At 41.4% G+C, this 15,797-nt stretch overlaps 1 protein-coding gene across 1 annotated transcript; it reads left to right on the plus strand.

Annotated features, from left to right (window-relative positions):
- The first annotated feature begins 10,479 nt into the window (after positions 1 to 10,479).
- Positions 10,480 to 12,068, plus strand: LOC133469203 (dexamethasone-induced Ras-related protein 1-like). The gene is made up of 3 exons (XM_061755982.1): positions 10,480 to 10,944; positions 11,077 to 11,596; positions 11,723 to 12,068. Exons 1-3 carry the CDS (start codon positions 10,674 to 10,676, stop codon positions 11,868 to 11,870), a joined length of 939 nt encoding a protein of 312 aa, XP_061611966.1. The 5' UTR covers positions 10,480 to 10,673; the 3' UTR covers positions 11,871 to 12,068.
- The last annotated feature ends 3,729 nt before the right edge of the window (positions 12,069 to 15,797 follow it).

The raw sequence follows: 15,797 nt of genomic DNA on the forward strand, positions 1-15,797 counted from the left end.
CCGGTGTCTCTTTTTCTTTGTATGTATTATGACATCAAGTTGACTAATGATAGCACACAAAAACATGTTTTTTTTTTTTTTTTTTAATTTAATGTTGGATTATGATCATGTTTGTAGCGCAGCATCATGCTGTTTTTTGGGGGGACTTTGTATTGTACGTTTTTACTATATGTGCCAGTTGGTCAATTTTTGTGTTTGAATATATCAGTCTGTGAAATTGCTCAACGTGCATGTTGAAGACCCTTAATTGTCCGTAGCCGTGAATGTGAGTGTGAATGGTTGTTAGTACCTTATGATTGACTGGCAACCAATCCAGGGTGTACTTCGCTTCTCACCCAAATAATAATAGAATAGCTATAGAAAATGGACAAATTAATATAAATGGGGAGCAGGGTGGATGAGTGATTGGTACATACAGTTTCAGAAGTGTTGAGAATAACATCAGTGTTTTTATTTAAGTGTATAATGTTTAAATCTTTATAATACTGTTTTTATGTTCATACATTCAAATGCATTTGAAACATCCATCCATCCATCCATTTTCTGAGCCGCTTCTCCTCACTTGGGTTGCGGGCGTGCTGGAGCCTATCCCAGCTGTCATCGGGCAGGAGGCGGGGTACACCCTGAACTGGTTGCCAGCCAATCGCAGGGCACATACGAACAAACAACCATTCTCACTCACAGTCACACCTACGGGCAATTTAGAGTCTCCAATTAATGCATGTTTTTGGGATGTGGGAGGAAACCGGAGTACCCGGAGAAAACCCACGCAGGCACGGGGAGAACATGCAAACTCCACACAGGCGGGGCCAGGGATTGAACCCGGGTCCTCAGAACTGTGAGGCTGACGCTCTAACCAGTCGTCCACCGTGCCGCCGCATTTGAAACAGTGCATTCTATTTCAAACCAAGGCATGAAGAAGATCAAAATGTTGCTTTCCTGAGAGTCACGAAACTGTATTATTTTTAGGAGTTTCTGAGGGCTGCTTCACATCTGTGTTGCACTGACTTCTAACTCCTGAGGAGTCTGAACTGATATTTCAGTCCTGGATGGTTGCATTACATCACACAATTCATTTGCAATACTTGGTTTCGCCTCAGACCAAGCAATTATTGATTTCACGCCACCAGTTCTCTGTTGGATTAAGGTCTGGGGATTGGGCTGGGCACTCTATAACATGAATTTTGGTGGTCTGAAACAAAGATACTGCTTGTTACACTTGTTTGGGCTCTTGTTGAAATATCTATTTCAAAGGCATTTCCTTCTCAGCAGAAGCCAATATGATATATTCTGCTATATTTAACTGATGCATGATCATGATAGTGTGACAAACATCCCCATGCCATGATGTTTGCTCCACTTTGCTTCACTGTCTTCACGGTGTACAGTGGCTTTTATTCAGTGTTTGGGGGTCAGCCGACAAACTGTGACGAGCCCCAGTGACTTAAAAAGAACAATATTGCTTTCATCAAACCTCAAGGTGTTGTCACCATTTAGGCACCACCTTCACACTGATCTTACCACAGCACAGCGCACTGCACCTTCGACGAAACAATTCATTGTGCCTGTGCCGCTGCGGCACAATAACACAGTGCCTTGGCATGGCTGGCGGTGCTCGAGGGGGACGCCTGTTGCCATGGGATAAAAAAAATTCCAATTCAGGCGAAAGCGTGCTGTGACAACAACCAATAGGAGAGATGATGGTGGAATGATTTTAAAGTGACAACGGCACACACAAAGGGCCTTCTCAGATTGCTCTTGGTTTTCCTGGTGTTTACCGTGGTGCAGTATGCAGGGACGAAGGCGCCCTGGTGCAAACTTGTCCATATTTGGAATTGGTTGCTTAGCGGCATACCAAGAAATAGCATGGATGGTGTTCCTGCTGGTAAGTCTATTGCTATTAGTATTCTAAAGTCACTCCGCCAACTTCTGCTCTATTGGATGTGCCTTCTGACGTCACAGTGAAGAATGTTCAGTTTGAGGCACTGCGACTACAAACGCCCAACTTGCGCGTTCCGTTGGTGCGTCCTCGAAGCGCATAAAAAAATGAAAGCGTCCGTTTATGACGCGCTGCACTTTGCTATATGCAGTGTTAAAAGACCTTGAGGTTAGATCTACTTTACGGCCACACTCGCCGGAAAACGCACCAGGCTACTTCTATTAGGTTGCTTAGCAACCAGCAGCAAATATGTCATGGTCTGTGCTATACTTTAGATTTTGTTTTGTTTCATGTTTTCCTGTGTCCCATGTTGTTCATGTCTTGTGTGTTTGTTTAGTTATTGTGTCCACCTGTTTTCGTCAACTCTGTACCTTGTGTGAACCAATCAGCTCCCTCCATCCACAAGTCTTTTCCAGGTTTTCCTTGTTGTCTCGTCAGTTTGTTGCCGCGTTGTCGTTTGTCAAATGTCGTTTGTCTTTACCCATGTTTCCATATCCATCCATCCAGCCATCCATTTTCTGAGCCGCTTCTCCTCAGTAGGGTCGCGGGCGTGCTGGAGCCTATGCCAGCTGTCATCGGGCAGGAGGCAGGGTGCACCGTGAACTGGTTGCCAGCCAATTGCAGGGCACATACAAACAAACAACCATTCGCACTCACAGTCACACCTACGGGCAATTTAGAGTCTCCAATTAATGCATGTTTTTGGGATGTGGGAGGAAACCGGAGTGCCTGGAGAAAACCCACGCAGGCACGGGGAGAACATGCAAACTCCACACAGGTGAGGCCGGGGATTGAATCCCGGTCCTCAGAACTGTGAGGCTGACGCTCTAACCAGTCGCCCACCGTGCCGCCTGTTTCCATATCTCGTCATGGTAATTAGTGGTCAGTATTTTGGTTTCTTTGTTACTTTGATTATATATTTTTTTTTACTTTTTTAAGTTCGTATTTTGATTTTTTCCATGTACCTTGTTTGCCATCTTTTTTTGTAAATAAATCCTTTTTTGAAATTCTGGCACACCCTTTTTATACACATTGCTACTCGGGCATAACTGTTAACCTCATTATGCATGTCATGTATGCTGTGGTAGCCTCACATAAGAGTATTTAGTCCTTGTGTCTAAAGAGACTTTTTATGTTGGTCATCCAAGTCAGGACAAACACATGCTTGCTGACTTAAAATAAAGATTCACACAGGTGGAATGGTTTTGGGATCTAAAGATTAAACATAATGACATAAAGGTTGAGTGTTCTTTGATGAACAACCTATATGGATTGTAGGGAGCCTCAGGACAAAGCCCACAAAAGCAAGAGGAAAGGCTTTGAGGATCCTGTGTGAGACTTATTTGACTGTGTGACGCAAACTCTCGTACATTAATCATCCACAACGACAATATGCTAACTGGTCACGCAGGACTTGGAGAATCAGGGGGTCAGAGCGATCCCGCTTAAAGAATGGTGAGAACGGGAGCGAGGAGAGCATCTGCCTGACCGATCAGTGCCAAAGTGACAAAGGTCACTCTGTCTACTCAGTCACAACATATGCATGCCCTCACCTGCAAGTAGTACAAATCTCATTTCCTTCTTGTGATCAAGATTGAGGAATCTAATTGAGTCCATGTTATATTTATTGACTTGGAAATTCATTTGTACCCTTCTCCTGACTGTTATCTTTGAACAAAATGATCCCGCTAGTGCCGTGGAAGCCCTCTGTCGACAATGGCTTGAACTATTAGGTGTGATGACGTAAATGTCAGGAAAAGTCTACTTGAACATCTGACCTTTATTCTTGGCCTCTCATTGGCATTTGAAATGGTGACAGGTGTGTGCTGACTCACGTTTAACATGAACTGGAATGTGACCGGTTGATTCTGAGACACAGCCACAGCACATTTTTGCAACTCAGTTGCTTATTTTTAGTACCACTCTCTAAAAGATTTAGTTATAAGTTGTAGAGGTAATAGGCTTTACACGATCAGGATTTTTGGGGCCAATCACCGATCAGCGAGTTTAAAAAACCAATAACCGATCACCGATCTCTTCACAAGATGGAGCAATGTGTCTATTTAAATAACTTGTTCATTTATTGTATAAACTAGTGGACTGTATACTGAGTGTCTTCAAAAGTATTCTCTGTTCAGGTCATGTATTCTAATCAGTCAGGTCAAACCAACATGACAACATGATGGGTGCTAACTTACTGTCATGAAATTACTTCATTCTAATTAAATTACTTCACACACACCGAAACATTAGAGCATGATTCGACAGAACGCTGGCATGTTTACGTACAACCATTAGTGCTAGCACAAGCTTGCTAGGCTACATAACGTTTTTTGTTGCCTGCTTGCGAGCGTTATCGTATTAAAACTACGTTAACATATCTCAAGCAGTCCTTAAATGAACGTCCTCTCCCGAGCACCGGTGACCACCACCACACGTTTTTCCCCCTTTTTGTTCTGATAATACATGTGGCGCCATCTATTGTTGTTGGCGTCGCCATGGTAACAAGTGCATCCGATCGCGTGAGTTGAGTGACAAAATAAAGCCCAGCGATCGGATAAGATGGGATGCGGGTAGGCTGACAGTGCAATCGTGAAAGATCAAATTTGTCTTGTAGTCTTACGCATTGTCCGTCTCAGACGTGTTGTCTGTCCCACACCGTTGCAATGTTATTAAAAAAAATAACTTTATTGGCGGTCACATTAAACATGAAACAAGGTTAAAAATAAACTAGCTTTTGGATTCAAATAAACTGTACACGATGGCGACACAGAGTAAATGTCTTTTGCGGAGTCTTTAATCGGATCGGCAAATTATGACATTAAAACCCATCATCTAATCAGCATAAAATGCTAAATATCGGCCAATACCGATCAAGCCGATCAGATCGGTGTGAAGTCTGGTTTACCTTGGTCTCATTTTTATATCACAAAAATCTGGCATTTGAACACGGTTATGCAGCCCTTTTATATATTCAATTTTGGCTAATAGCATAGCCCAAGATCCTATGCAAATAATTATCTGCACAACATTGTGTTATTCTGTAAGTGCTATGAACTTTTTCTTCTCTCTTTCGGTTTGCGGCTGTTATTCGGCATTATCGTAACAAAGGTAAGACTGATTTGACTGATGACGTGTGCAGACCTATGATCAGATTTTATCTCCATCTTCAAAGAGTTTGTGTCTTGGACAGAGGCTCTTTTGATTTCTCATGACATCACCAGCACTCTACTGCAGCCTTGAGCGTTGTTGCAGTCTTTTAGAACAGTGACTGGAATCAAGGTCCATGTATACAATTCCCATTTAATGTCTGTATCTGAACTGGATTGTCTGTTAACACCAGGCATTGACATCCCAGAAATAAACAATGATACATTCAGAATACAACTATTACACATTTCATACAGTTTTGTTGGCCTGGGCTGACTTTTCCTCCATACTGATTTGAAGAAGGGAATCATTTTGCTATATAATGATCCTCTGATGTATTATACTGCGTTAAACCATATGGAATTGTCTATGCTTTCAATGTGGTCTAGATTTACAGCGGGTGTTTTTCTTAATATGAATATTTGTGTTGTTATATACATACCCAGGTGTATGTATATATCAGCAATCAGTGTATTTCGATAACGCCAAGCTCACGTTGACGTATTTACATATCCCATTGTGTCACTGGAGAGCAACGCATCTGAACTGTGTCAAGTTGTGTGCCAACTTCATAGTCAGCATATTTGCTCGGGATGACATTTTTTCTTTGAGCCCTGTAACAATATGCTTCTTTATATTATTTCACGCTTAGTTTATCTGTTTAGCAACACTGGAATAACTTAAAATGGACTATCACTAAACTTCATTTGACCCTCCCTAAACTTTGGAATGCATATGTCGGAAAGTTCAATGTTTCAGTATTTTTTGCACAACTTGCTGTTCTCTAACAATGAGCTTAACGAAAAATTGACAACAGATGTCTGATCCATGAATCATTCATTAAATGCTCCAGAGCGCCGACTTCACTACCTTTCTGTGACTCTTCCAGTCTCGTCTTATCTCTTTTGCAACCTGCGGATGACACTGTAACACTTTCCTGAGACCATGCTGTTTGAAACGTCGAGATGGTGAGGTACTGCTGATCAATTGTTAGGTGTCGTCATGATGCCAAAATGTGAACAGCATGATGAAGAGGGCTGTTTAAATATCAGTTCGAATTGAACCAGAAAATGTATTAATCCATTCATTCATCAAACACCTGCTGTACACTGAAAAAAAAGAGTCGTTTGAATTTACTTAATTTGAACATGTACATCAATTGCGCATGATTAAAATGTGTTAAAATGACATAATTTATCCCTCCTTAAAAACATATATATATATATATATATATAAAATGTCTGTATCAATAGACTAGAAAGCCTTTATTGTCATTAGTTTTGTAGGTACAATAAAATTGGGGTGCAACTCCAAGTTTGTTTTTTAACAACAAAAAAATTATAATAATAGGAAATAAAGATAAATGCGTTACACAACCCCAATTCCAATGAAGTTGGGACGTTGTGTTAAACGTAAATAAAAACAGAATCCAATGATTTGCAAATAATGTTCAACCTATATTTAATTGAATACACTACAAAGACAATATATTAAATGTTCAAACTGATAAACTTGATTGTTTTTAGCAAATAATCATTAACTTAGAATTTTATGGCTGCAACACGTTCCAAGAAAGCTGGGACAGGTGGCAAAAAAGATTGAGAAAGTTGAGGAATGCTCATCAAACAACTGTTTGGAACATCCCACAGGTGAACAGGCTAATTGGGAACAGGTGGGTGCCATGATCGAGTATAAAAGGAGCTTCCCTGAATTGCTCAGAAGCAAAGATGGGGCAAGGTTCACCTCTTTGTGAACAAGTGCGTGAGAAAATAGTCCAACAGTTTAAGGACAATGTTCCTCAACGTACAATTGCAAGGAATTTAGGGATTTCATCATCTACGGTCCATCATATCATCAAAAGGTTCCGAAAATCTGGAGAAATCACTGCATGTAAGCGGCAAGGCTGAAAACCAACATTGCATGCCCATGACCTTCGATCCCTCAAACGGCACTGCATCAAAAACCGACATCAATGTGTAATGGATATCACCACATGGGCTCAGGAACACTTCAGAAAACCAATCTCAGTAAATACAGTTCGGCGCTACATCCGTAAGTGCAACTTGAAACACTACTATGCAAAGCGAAAGCCATTTATCAACAACACCCAGAAACGCCGCCGGCTTCTCTGGGCCCGAGCTCATCTAAGATGGACTGATGCAAAGTGGAAAAGTGTTCTGTGGTCCGACGAGTCCACATTTCAAATTGTTTTTGGAAATTGTGGATGTCGCGTCCTCCGGGCCAAAGTGGAAAAGAGCCATCCGGACTGTTATGGACGCAAAGTTCAAAAGCCAGCATCTGTGATAGTATGGGGCTGTGTTAGTGCCAATGGCATGGCTAACTTACACATCTGTGAAGGCACCATTAATGCTGAAAGGTACATACAGCCTTTTGGAGAAACATATGCTGCCATCCAAGCAACGTCTTTTTCATGGACGCCCCTGCTTATTTCAGCAAGACAATGCCAAACCACATTCTGCATGTGTTACAACAGCGTGGCTTCGTAGTAAAAGAGTACTAGACTGGGCTGCCTGCAGTCCAGACCTGTCTCCCATTGAAAACGTGTGGCGCATTATGAAGCGTAAAATACGACAACGGAGACCCCGGACTGTTGGAGCAGCTGAAGCTATACATCAAGCAAAAATGGGAAAGAATTCCACCTACAAAGCGTCAACAATTAGTGCCCTCAGTGCCCAAACATTTATTGAATGTTGTTAAAAGAAAAGGTGATGTAACAGTGGTAAACATGACCGTGTCCCAGCTTTTTTGGAACGTGTCGCAGCCATAACATTCAAAGTTAATGATTATTTGGCCCTGTGATTGGCTGGCGACCGGTTCAGGGTGTACCCCGCCTCCCGTCCGAAGATAGCTGGGATAGGTTCCAGCAGCCCGCGACCCTAGTGAGGATAAGCCGTAAAGAAAATGGATGGATGATTATTTGCTAAAAAACAATCAAGTCTATCAGTTTGAACATGAAATATCTTGTCTTTGTAGTGTATTCAAATAAATATAAGTTGAACATGATTTGCAAATCGTTGTATTCTGTTTATATTTTTGTTTAACACACCGTCCCAACTTCATTGGAATTGGGGTTGTACTAAACAATACTGTAATCAAGCGCACATGGCACATGGCAAAATAAGACACACGTTATGTGAGCTACAGTATGTACTGCAAATTAACATGATTGATTTTAAAAATTACACACTCCAAATATATTCATTGTGGCATATTGTGAGCCACTTTTCAAATGGTCTGCAATAGTTGTACACCTCTGCATAACATTGTGCCTTTAGCGCTCCCTTTTGGCCATTTTGATAAATGCAGCCTCAAGTGCCTTCGCTCGCTTTCGACAAAAGTATTTCGACATCCTTTCAATGACCCGGTGCACAAAGCAAAGGCCATAAAGGTGAAATTGCAGTTTTGTGAGATATCAACCCCACAAAAACATCTTTGGGAAGAACTATGTGTCCGCAACGTGAGCCGCAACCGTTCTTCTGAGTAGCCGGAATGGACAAAAAAGTCCCACTGACAAATGCAAATCCATATTTGTATTTTTTTTCCCCCCATTTTTCACTCACCTGTAGCTGTCCCAATACTTTCGTCCTTTCATAGGGAGTCCTTACTTCACAACAGAGTTCAGTTCATACGGCAGGGACAATAAGTGGAATAGCCTACTATTTGGATTTAAAAAATAAAAATACACGTCATAGCAAATATTAAATAATCAAAAGAAAAACGTCGTATGACAGTAACTGAGTATTCCCCTTTTGTCCGTCGTGATCACATTTTCTTAGGCTGCTGCACAGACTAGTTCATCATTCGCCTCCTCAAAGTGTCATCATTAGGCCCGCAGTCAATTTTGGTATGAAAAACATGATGAAATCCGATGAAAAGCGATTAGTACGGCAGTAACTGAGCGTGCCTTGTACTGGCGTGTGACGGTGTAGCATGCAGATCTGAACCTCATGTCGAGACATCAGTAAACCGCGATGACCCGCTTTATTGTAAAGCTGCAAACAGAAGGCAAAAGCTCAACTTGACGATTCACATATTTCATTGGCAGATGGAATTTTCGAGGGCGGAATGTTGTGTGAATTAAGCCGTTTCCGCAATTGTTTCATATCCTTCTTGTCCAACTTGAAGTGGATGTACTAGCACACTCTGTCATACAGTAGTAGAAAACACGTCAGGCTACTAGTATGACACTCTACTCATGCGCCATACTTGTACTAGTGCACCGAATTGTCTTGGACTTAAAGCGGAATATCAAGGATATCGAATACTCGAAGGGCTTTTCATAGCGTGCGATTAGTACACACTGCTAGTGCAACCTACAGGCAACTAGTAGGACATTTTTGTTACACGTATGACAGTTCCGCACACTAGTAGACTACATTTTACTCGTGAGGCAAAACTGTGTACTTGTTGACAACCGTGTGCGACTAGTAACTGCCAGTCACATTATACATGTCTACTAGTTAACGACTAGAACACTAGTAGTACTAGTAGGGTGCAAATGTCAACTAGTGCAGATTTGCCTCATTAGGAAGGTGCACTAGTGTTACGTGGGCACCCTCTAGTGGTATGCGAAATAATAACTGCCTGAGTGCAGTTCAGTTGATTTGAACTTTTTTAAAGTTCAATAAATTTGCATTTCATCTTTAAGAAGTGTTTGTTTGTAAACATGTATTTAGGTGTAATTTTTTTAATTTCTATTTTATGTGCATTTACATGTTATCATGATGTAAATGTCTTTGTATTCTCCCGCGTTAATGTTGATATTGTGCATTTTGTTTCGGTGGTTTGAAATATGAGTTATCATTTTTTAGTGTCCGTGCACAACCCAGATAAGTGGATGTTCCATTAAAAATAATAATAATAATAATGAAAAAATTCCAAACATATAAAGATGAAACAGTTCAAAAGTCAATGTTGTATGTGTTCAAGTGTAACTACTTTTTCCAAATCTCAGACCAACTAATAATTTGCGCCACAAGTGTTTGCGGCTGAATGGCACGTGACCAGAGAGAGCCAATCACAAGGAGGGGGGGGGGGGGGTTGATTAATCCGGGCTTTTGCAGCTATTTTTCAAATGTGACTAAAATTGTAATCGTTGAAATTTGTAAGAGCAACTGTAATGGAATTGCACATCTGTCCCCAGCAATATAATGAGTTTTGCAATTCGATTACATAATGTAATTAGTTCCTCCCCAACGGGAGAAAGAGCCACTGATGCTGCATATCTGGGGGGGGGGGGGGGGGGGGGGGGGGGGGGGGCGCAGAAATCTTTTCCCGAGGAAAGGGAACACTGCGTCCACTGTTGTATTCCATCGCGCCGTTTATCGGATTGAGACAACTTTATTCCAGTGACTTGGGGGGGGAATTGGAAGACTGACTGACGCACCAGTGGGAGCTCGCTCGGCGTTTTACTGCGCTCTACGGACCACCCCGTCAGCCGGCCGTGACGTCCGCGGGGTGGGGGCGGGGCTCCGCGCGCGCGCCCTTAAATACGGCTCCGACCCCTCATCTCCGCAAGACGCGCAAGCACGCCGGCCAGCCAAGAGACACAACGGAAGACGCCATGATCAAGAAAATGTCCCCCTCGGAGAGCGACTTCGACATCCCGGCCAAGAACTGCTACCGGATGGTGATTCTGGGCTCCACCAAAGTGGGCAAAACGGCCATCGTGTCCCGCTTCCTCAGCGGGAGGTTCGACGAGCAGTACACGCCGACGATAGAAGACTTCCACCGGAAACTGTACAGCATCAAGGGGGACGTTTACCAGCTTGACATCTTGGATACGTCTGGCAACCATCCGTTCCCGGCCATGCGCAGGCTCTCCATCCTGACAGGTGCGCACGCACTATTTGCCATTATCACGACGATTATTATTGTTCCGATGACGTGTTTGTTTGTTTGTTTGTTTGTCGGATGCACAAATGTGCAAATAATAACGACAAGTCAACTTTTCTTCCCCCTCGCAGGCGACGTCTTCATCCTGGTCTTCAGCCTGGACAACAGAGACTCCTTCCACGAGGTCCAGCGCCTCAAGCGTCAAATCTACGAGACCAAGTCGTGCCTGAAAAACAAAATGAAGGAGAACCTCGACGTGCCCCTGGTCATCTGCGGCAACAAGGGCGACCGCGAGTTCTACCGCGAGGTGCGGCGCGACGAGATCGAGCAGCTGGTGGACGGCGGCGACGACGACAAGTGCGCCTACTTCGAGATCTCCGCCAAGCGCAACGAGAACGTGGACCGCATGTTCCGGACGCTCTTCACCCTGGCCAAGCTGCCGCACGAGATGAGCCCCGACCTGCACAGGAAGGTGTCGGTGCAGTACTGCGACATGCTGCGCAGAAAGTCGCTGAAGAACAAGAAGGTGAAGGACGTCCCGGAGGCCTACGGCATGGTCACGCCGTACGCGCGGAGACCCAGCGTGCACAGCGACCTCATGTACATTAAGGAGAAAGCCGTCGGTGGAGGGCAGGCCAAAGATAAAGAAAGGTGCGTTATTAGTTAAGAGGAGTCGTTGTCAGAGGACATTTGCGGGAAAAAAAAAAGAAAGAAAGAAAGAAAGAAAAAGAAAAAGCAAAAGCAACCATGTTTTTTTTTTTGGCGTTGATACTCCAGCTTGCGCGCGCGCACGTGGAGGCGCCGACGCAGAAGTGTCACCATGGATACGGAGAGAGAGAGAGAGAGAGAAAAAAAACAACCAACCAACCATTCCACACCCACGACAGATTCAAAGAATGTTCGCTTGTTCTGTCCACCCATGTGACTTGTCATCACCATACTTTATGCGCGTCATGCGTAAAAGAAAACAAAAAAAAAAAAGTATTTTTGTTGACGTCATCAGAGACTCTTACACCGCAGCAGTGGACAATAATGTTGTTTACATCTTTGTTTTTATAATGACCACACTTGAATGTTCCTCTGCAATCAGCACTGTTTTTACGTACTGTATATTTATTGTAACTGCGACTTTTTTTTTTTTTTTTTTTTTTCAAAAGAAAACTGAATATAATAATAATAAAAAAAAAAGTTGAAATATCACCTCCTGCATCCTTCAATTTATTTAGCTTTTGAGGTCCTCATAAGCATCCATCCGCACACACACAAACTTGCACAAGTCAATTTTGTTGATTAATAAGAGATTTATCCTCAGGTTGTTCCATAAACACATAAATCAAGCCATCAAGTAGGCCTACAATCACCTCACAGTAGTGGTAGGGGGAACAAATACTCACACTCTTAAGGAGAAGTAAACTTTAAAAAAAAAAAAAAGATTGGTCAAAGAAGTTCTTATTCAAGTCCTTCAAGTAAAAATAAAAAAATAAAAAGTGCTGATGAAGCACAAAGTAAACGACATTCATTTTCACTGCCAATTATATAAATACTTGTTTTAATAACTAACAATGAAAAAAAACTGCATACAAAATAGCTTCCCTCTAACTGCATATTTACTTATAGTCACATGTTGTTCACTCAAAATCTTCCCAGGAATATTTGGCTTCTTTCAACTCAAAACTAATCTACAGTAATTACAAATAAGAGTGAAAATGGTCTAAAAACAAGTTATCTCTTTTTTTAGGAGATGAGTTTTATTTTTAAGTTGAATTCGTCTTATTTTAAGTCTAAACAAATGTAAGTTTTTCCGGTGTCTAAGAGTGTCTAACAATAACAACTGCAAAAAATACACATTACTTTCTTTCCACATTAAAGCGTGAATTTCTGAATGTTCATTGTTCATTGTTGTAGCTGATAACATTTTGATGTTCTGTGGAATAAAGACATGGGTTGATTATTATCTTGCTTCTCCAATTCTGTTGCCTTCGCCGTTGATGCTTCCTGGTTTTCTACGAGTCCCCAAAGATCTCAAGCCATCAAGATTTTAACCGCCGGTTGACTTTTCCTTGCGGTGTCTTTTTTTTTTACTTTGTGTCATCATCCGTGGAGGAGAGTTTGACAAAGTACAGATCTCGCTTTGCAAATTTAGGAAGTACAAGTAAAGTAAACAAAAAAAATTTATTTCTTCAAGGTCCCATGCCAACAATATATATTTGTTTTTTTTATACTGTTTTATGCATAACATAAGTCAACATGAGTCTGTGACGTCAATGCTGTGTGTCGATGAAATGCAAAAGGCAGTACAGGCGTTTGCCTTATTTATCACGGGGTTTTTTTTATTCCGGACCACCCCTGCAATATGTGAAGGCCAAGAAGTAGCGACCACATATTTTCGAGATTATTTATACATATTTTAAAGCTGTATGATTCTCTCCAGACTCTTAATAAATCTTCCCCACACCCTTATTAGCCTCTACTATACACTTACAAGTACTTTCTATACTTTTAAATACCTTTTAAACTCTTATTAATGCACAGTAGTACTGTACACTATATACATTTGATTTCTTGTAGTATCCGTTTTAATTATTTTTTCTTTTGTTTGTTTGTTTGTTTGTTTTTTCTTACAGTTTTAATGTTTTAGGCTAGGAAGCGTTTATTTTACCACAATTTAAAAAAAAACTTCAGCATAAACTCTAAATCCGACAATATGGAAAATTATGCATAATACGAATATGAAAAAAAAATAATTGCATGCACTGAATTTGCAATAGGTGAACCACGATCTAGCAATAGAACGGCATTTAAAAAAAAGGCATCCTTGGCATTTCCCACCTAAATTATCTTGCAATCCCAATAAAAATACATCAAGTATTATGGAAAAATATAAACGTAATTTGATGGCATGGGACCTTTAAGTCGGCCTAAAGAACAGATACCTTAAAAAAGAAATCTGCTGATGTACAGTAAAAAAGTATTTGTACTGAGCTATTTGGAACCATTGGTCCGTTCATCCATTTTTCTATACCGCATGTCCTCATTAAGATTATATAGCAAATACAGACGGACATCCAACACAGTGAGAACATGCAAGCTCCTCACCAGTGGAGGGCGTGGACTCAAACCCCTTGCCTCTCAACTGTGAGGCAGACGTGCTAACCACTACTCCAACCATAGTATAGTGACTATGCATATACAGGTATCTGTACCTAAAAAAAAAAAAACGAATGAAGAAAAACAAAAAACTGGTTTTAGTTAATGAAAAATGTTCCTATCCTCTACATGGGGCATGTTTGAATTTTGGCTCACACCCTCCTGGATGGAGTATGTTCTCACTTGCTTGTGTGTATTTTCCACAGGTAGGCCTACTCTTACTTCCTTACACATTCCCAAAATAACGTACTGTATATTCAGTTAACAGAAGAGGACCAGTGAATGCCACCTCTCTCTTTAAGTCAGCTGGGTCGGCTCAAGATCACCCGTGACCCTAATGAGGACAAAATGGATCGATATACAGTACAGTACATTGACTAGTCTCAACTCTAGTCACACCTGAATAGTCAAGAACTGTCCCAAATTTGCCTTTATTAAGTTAGAATGCTGAGCCTTGATGAGTCTTGATTTAACAGTATGTTTGTTGTTGTGGTCGTAGTTTGTAGCAGTGTAGAAATTTGCACAGTAACATGCTGAGATGTGTTCCTAATATTTTGGCAATTTATCAATCCACGAGAGGCACGATATGAGAAACAAACTACAACCACAACGATAAACAGCTTGTGAAATTCATTCAAATTGACTCTGTTAGATCTATTTAGAAATACCTCATATAAAGTCCAGCACCCGGTGTGAACAACAAAACCAGATTGGACACCAAATGTTTTTGTTTTCATACTGGAGGGCGCTTCGAAAGCTGCGTGCGTGCTTTGCCTGTTCACAGTTTGTCCTCATCAACCTCTGCAGCAATTCTGCTCAGACGAGCCAGTGCCACAGTGTCCGGTGTGACGCGCAAGCTTCTCGTTTCTACCACCGATAAGCCTGTCGACTGTGTGCGCACGTATGTGTGTGTGTGTGTGTGTGTGTGTTTGTGTGTGTGTGCGCGCGCGCACGTGTGCAAGAGCGAGACAGTGTGTCAGACCCACAGCTGTGGGCTCCAATACTGCCCCGCTGCAAATCGGTAACACTATGTGCTTGACTTCCTGTTACATTTATAATAAGTAAAGATAAACATGAATACCAGCTCCCATCATTTCTCCAATTTGCATTTGTTTCAATAAAACATGTTGTAGTCTTCTGATAGGACTGCGGGAGCATGTACGAAGTGTTAGAATACCAATGTAAAATAAAAGTTAAAACATGTATTAAAAAGTAAATCCTTACTAATCCTTGAAAAAATGTGTAGCAGTGTAGAATACAGATAGGCCTAATCACACGTTCAGCCACCCACGACCCACGGTGTGCATTAAAAGAGGATTCAGATGAGAAACTTGGTTTTCGAGGCAGAAAACACCAACATTTGAAAAACTTTGTAAAACAACCATTTCTACATAAAAAATAAAATAAATGGAATGAAAGCAGAAGGACTTGGTGTTCAGTTAGGGCTCGTGCAATTGCAGTATGTCACACTAATGGTCAAACACAAGGGTGTTGTGTTTGTGCTTCCATGGCAACTACTGGCCTGGCATCATATCATTACATCTTTGTTGATTTTTGCAGCTTGACATGAATATTGTCTGGATGAGAAGTTTGAAAGAAAAGAAAAAAACCTCTATCTAGCTAGCTTGTTCCAACGCTCATAGTTTGAGAATACAAACTGATGTTTTCTGACTCTCCCATTCATTTTGTATTTTCTTTACATTTT

Source organism: Phyllopteryx taeniolatus, chromosome 19, assembly GCF_024500385.1.
Source record: "Phyllopteryx taeniolatus isolate TA_2022b chromosome 19, UOR_Ptae_1.2, whole genome shotgun sequence".
Classification (NCBI taxonomy): Eukaryota; Metazoa; Chordata; class Actinopteri; order Syngnathiformes; family Syngnathidae; genus Phyllopteryx; species Phyllopteryx taeniolatus.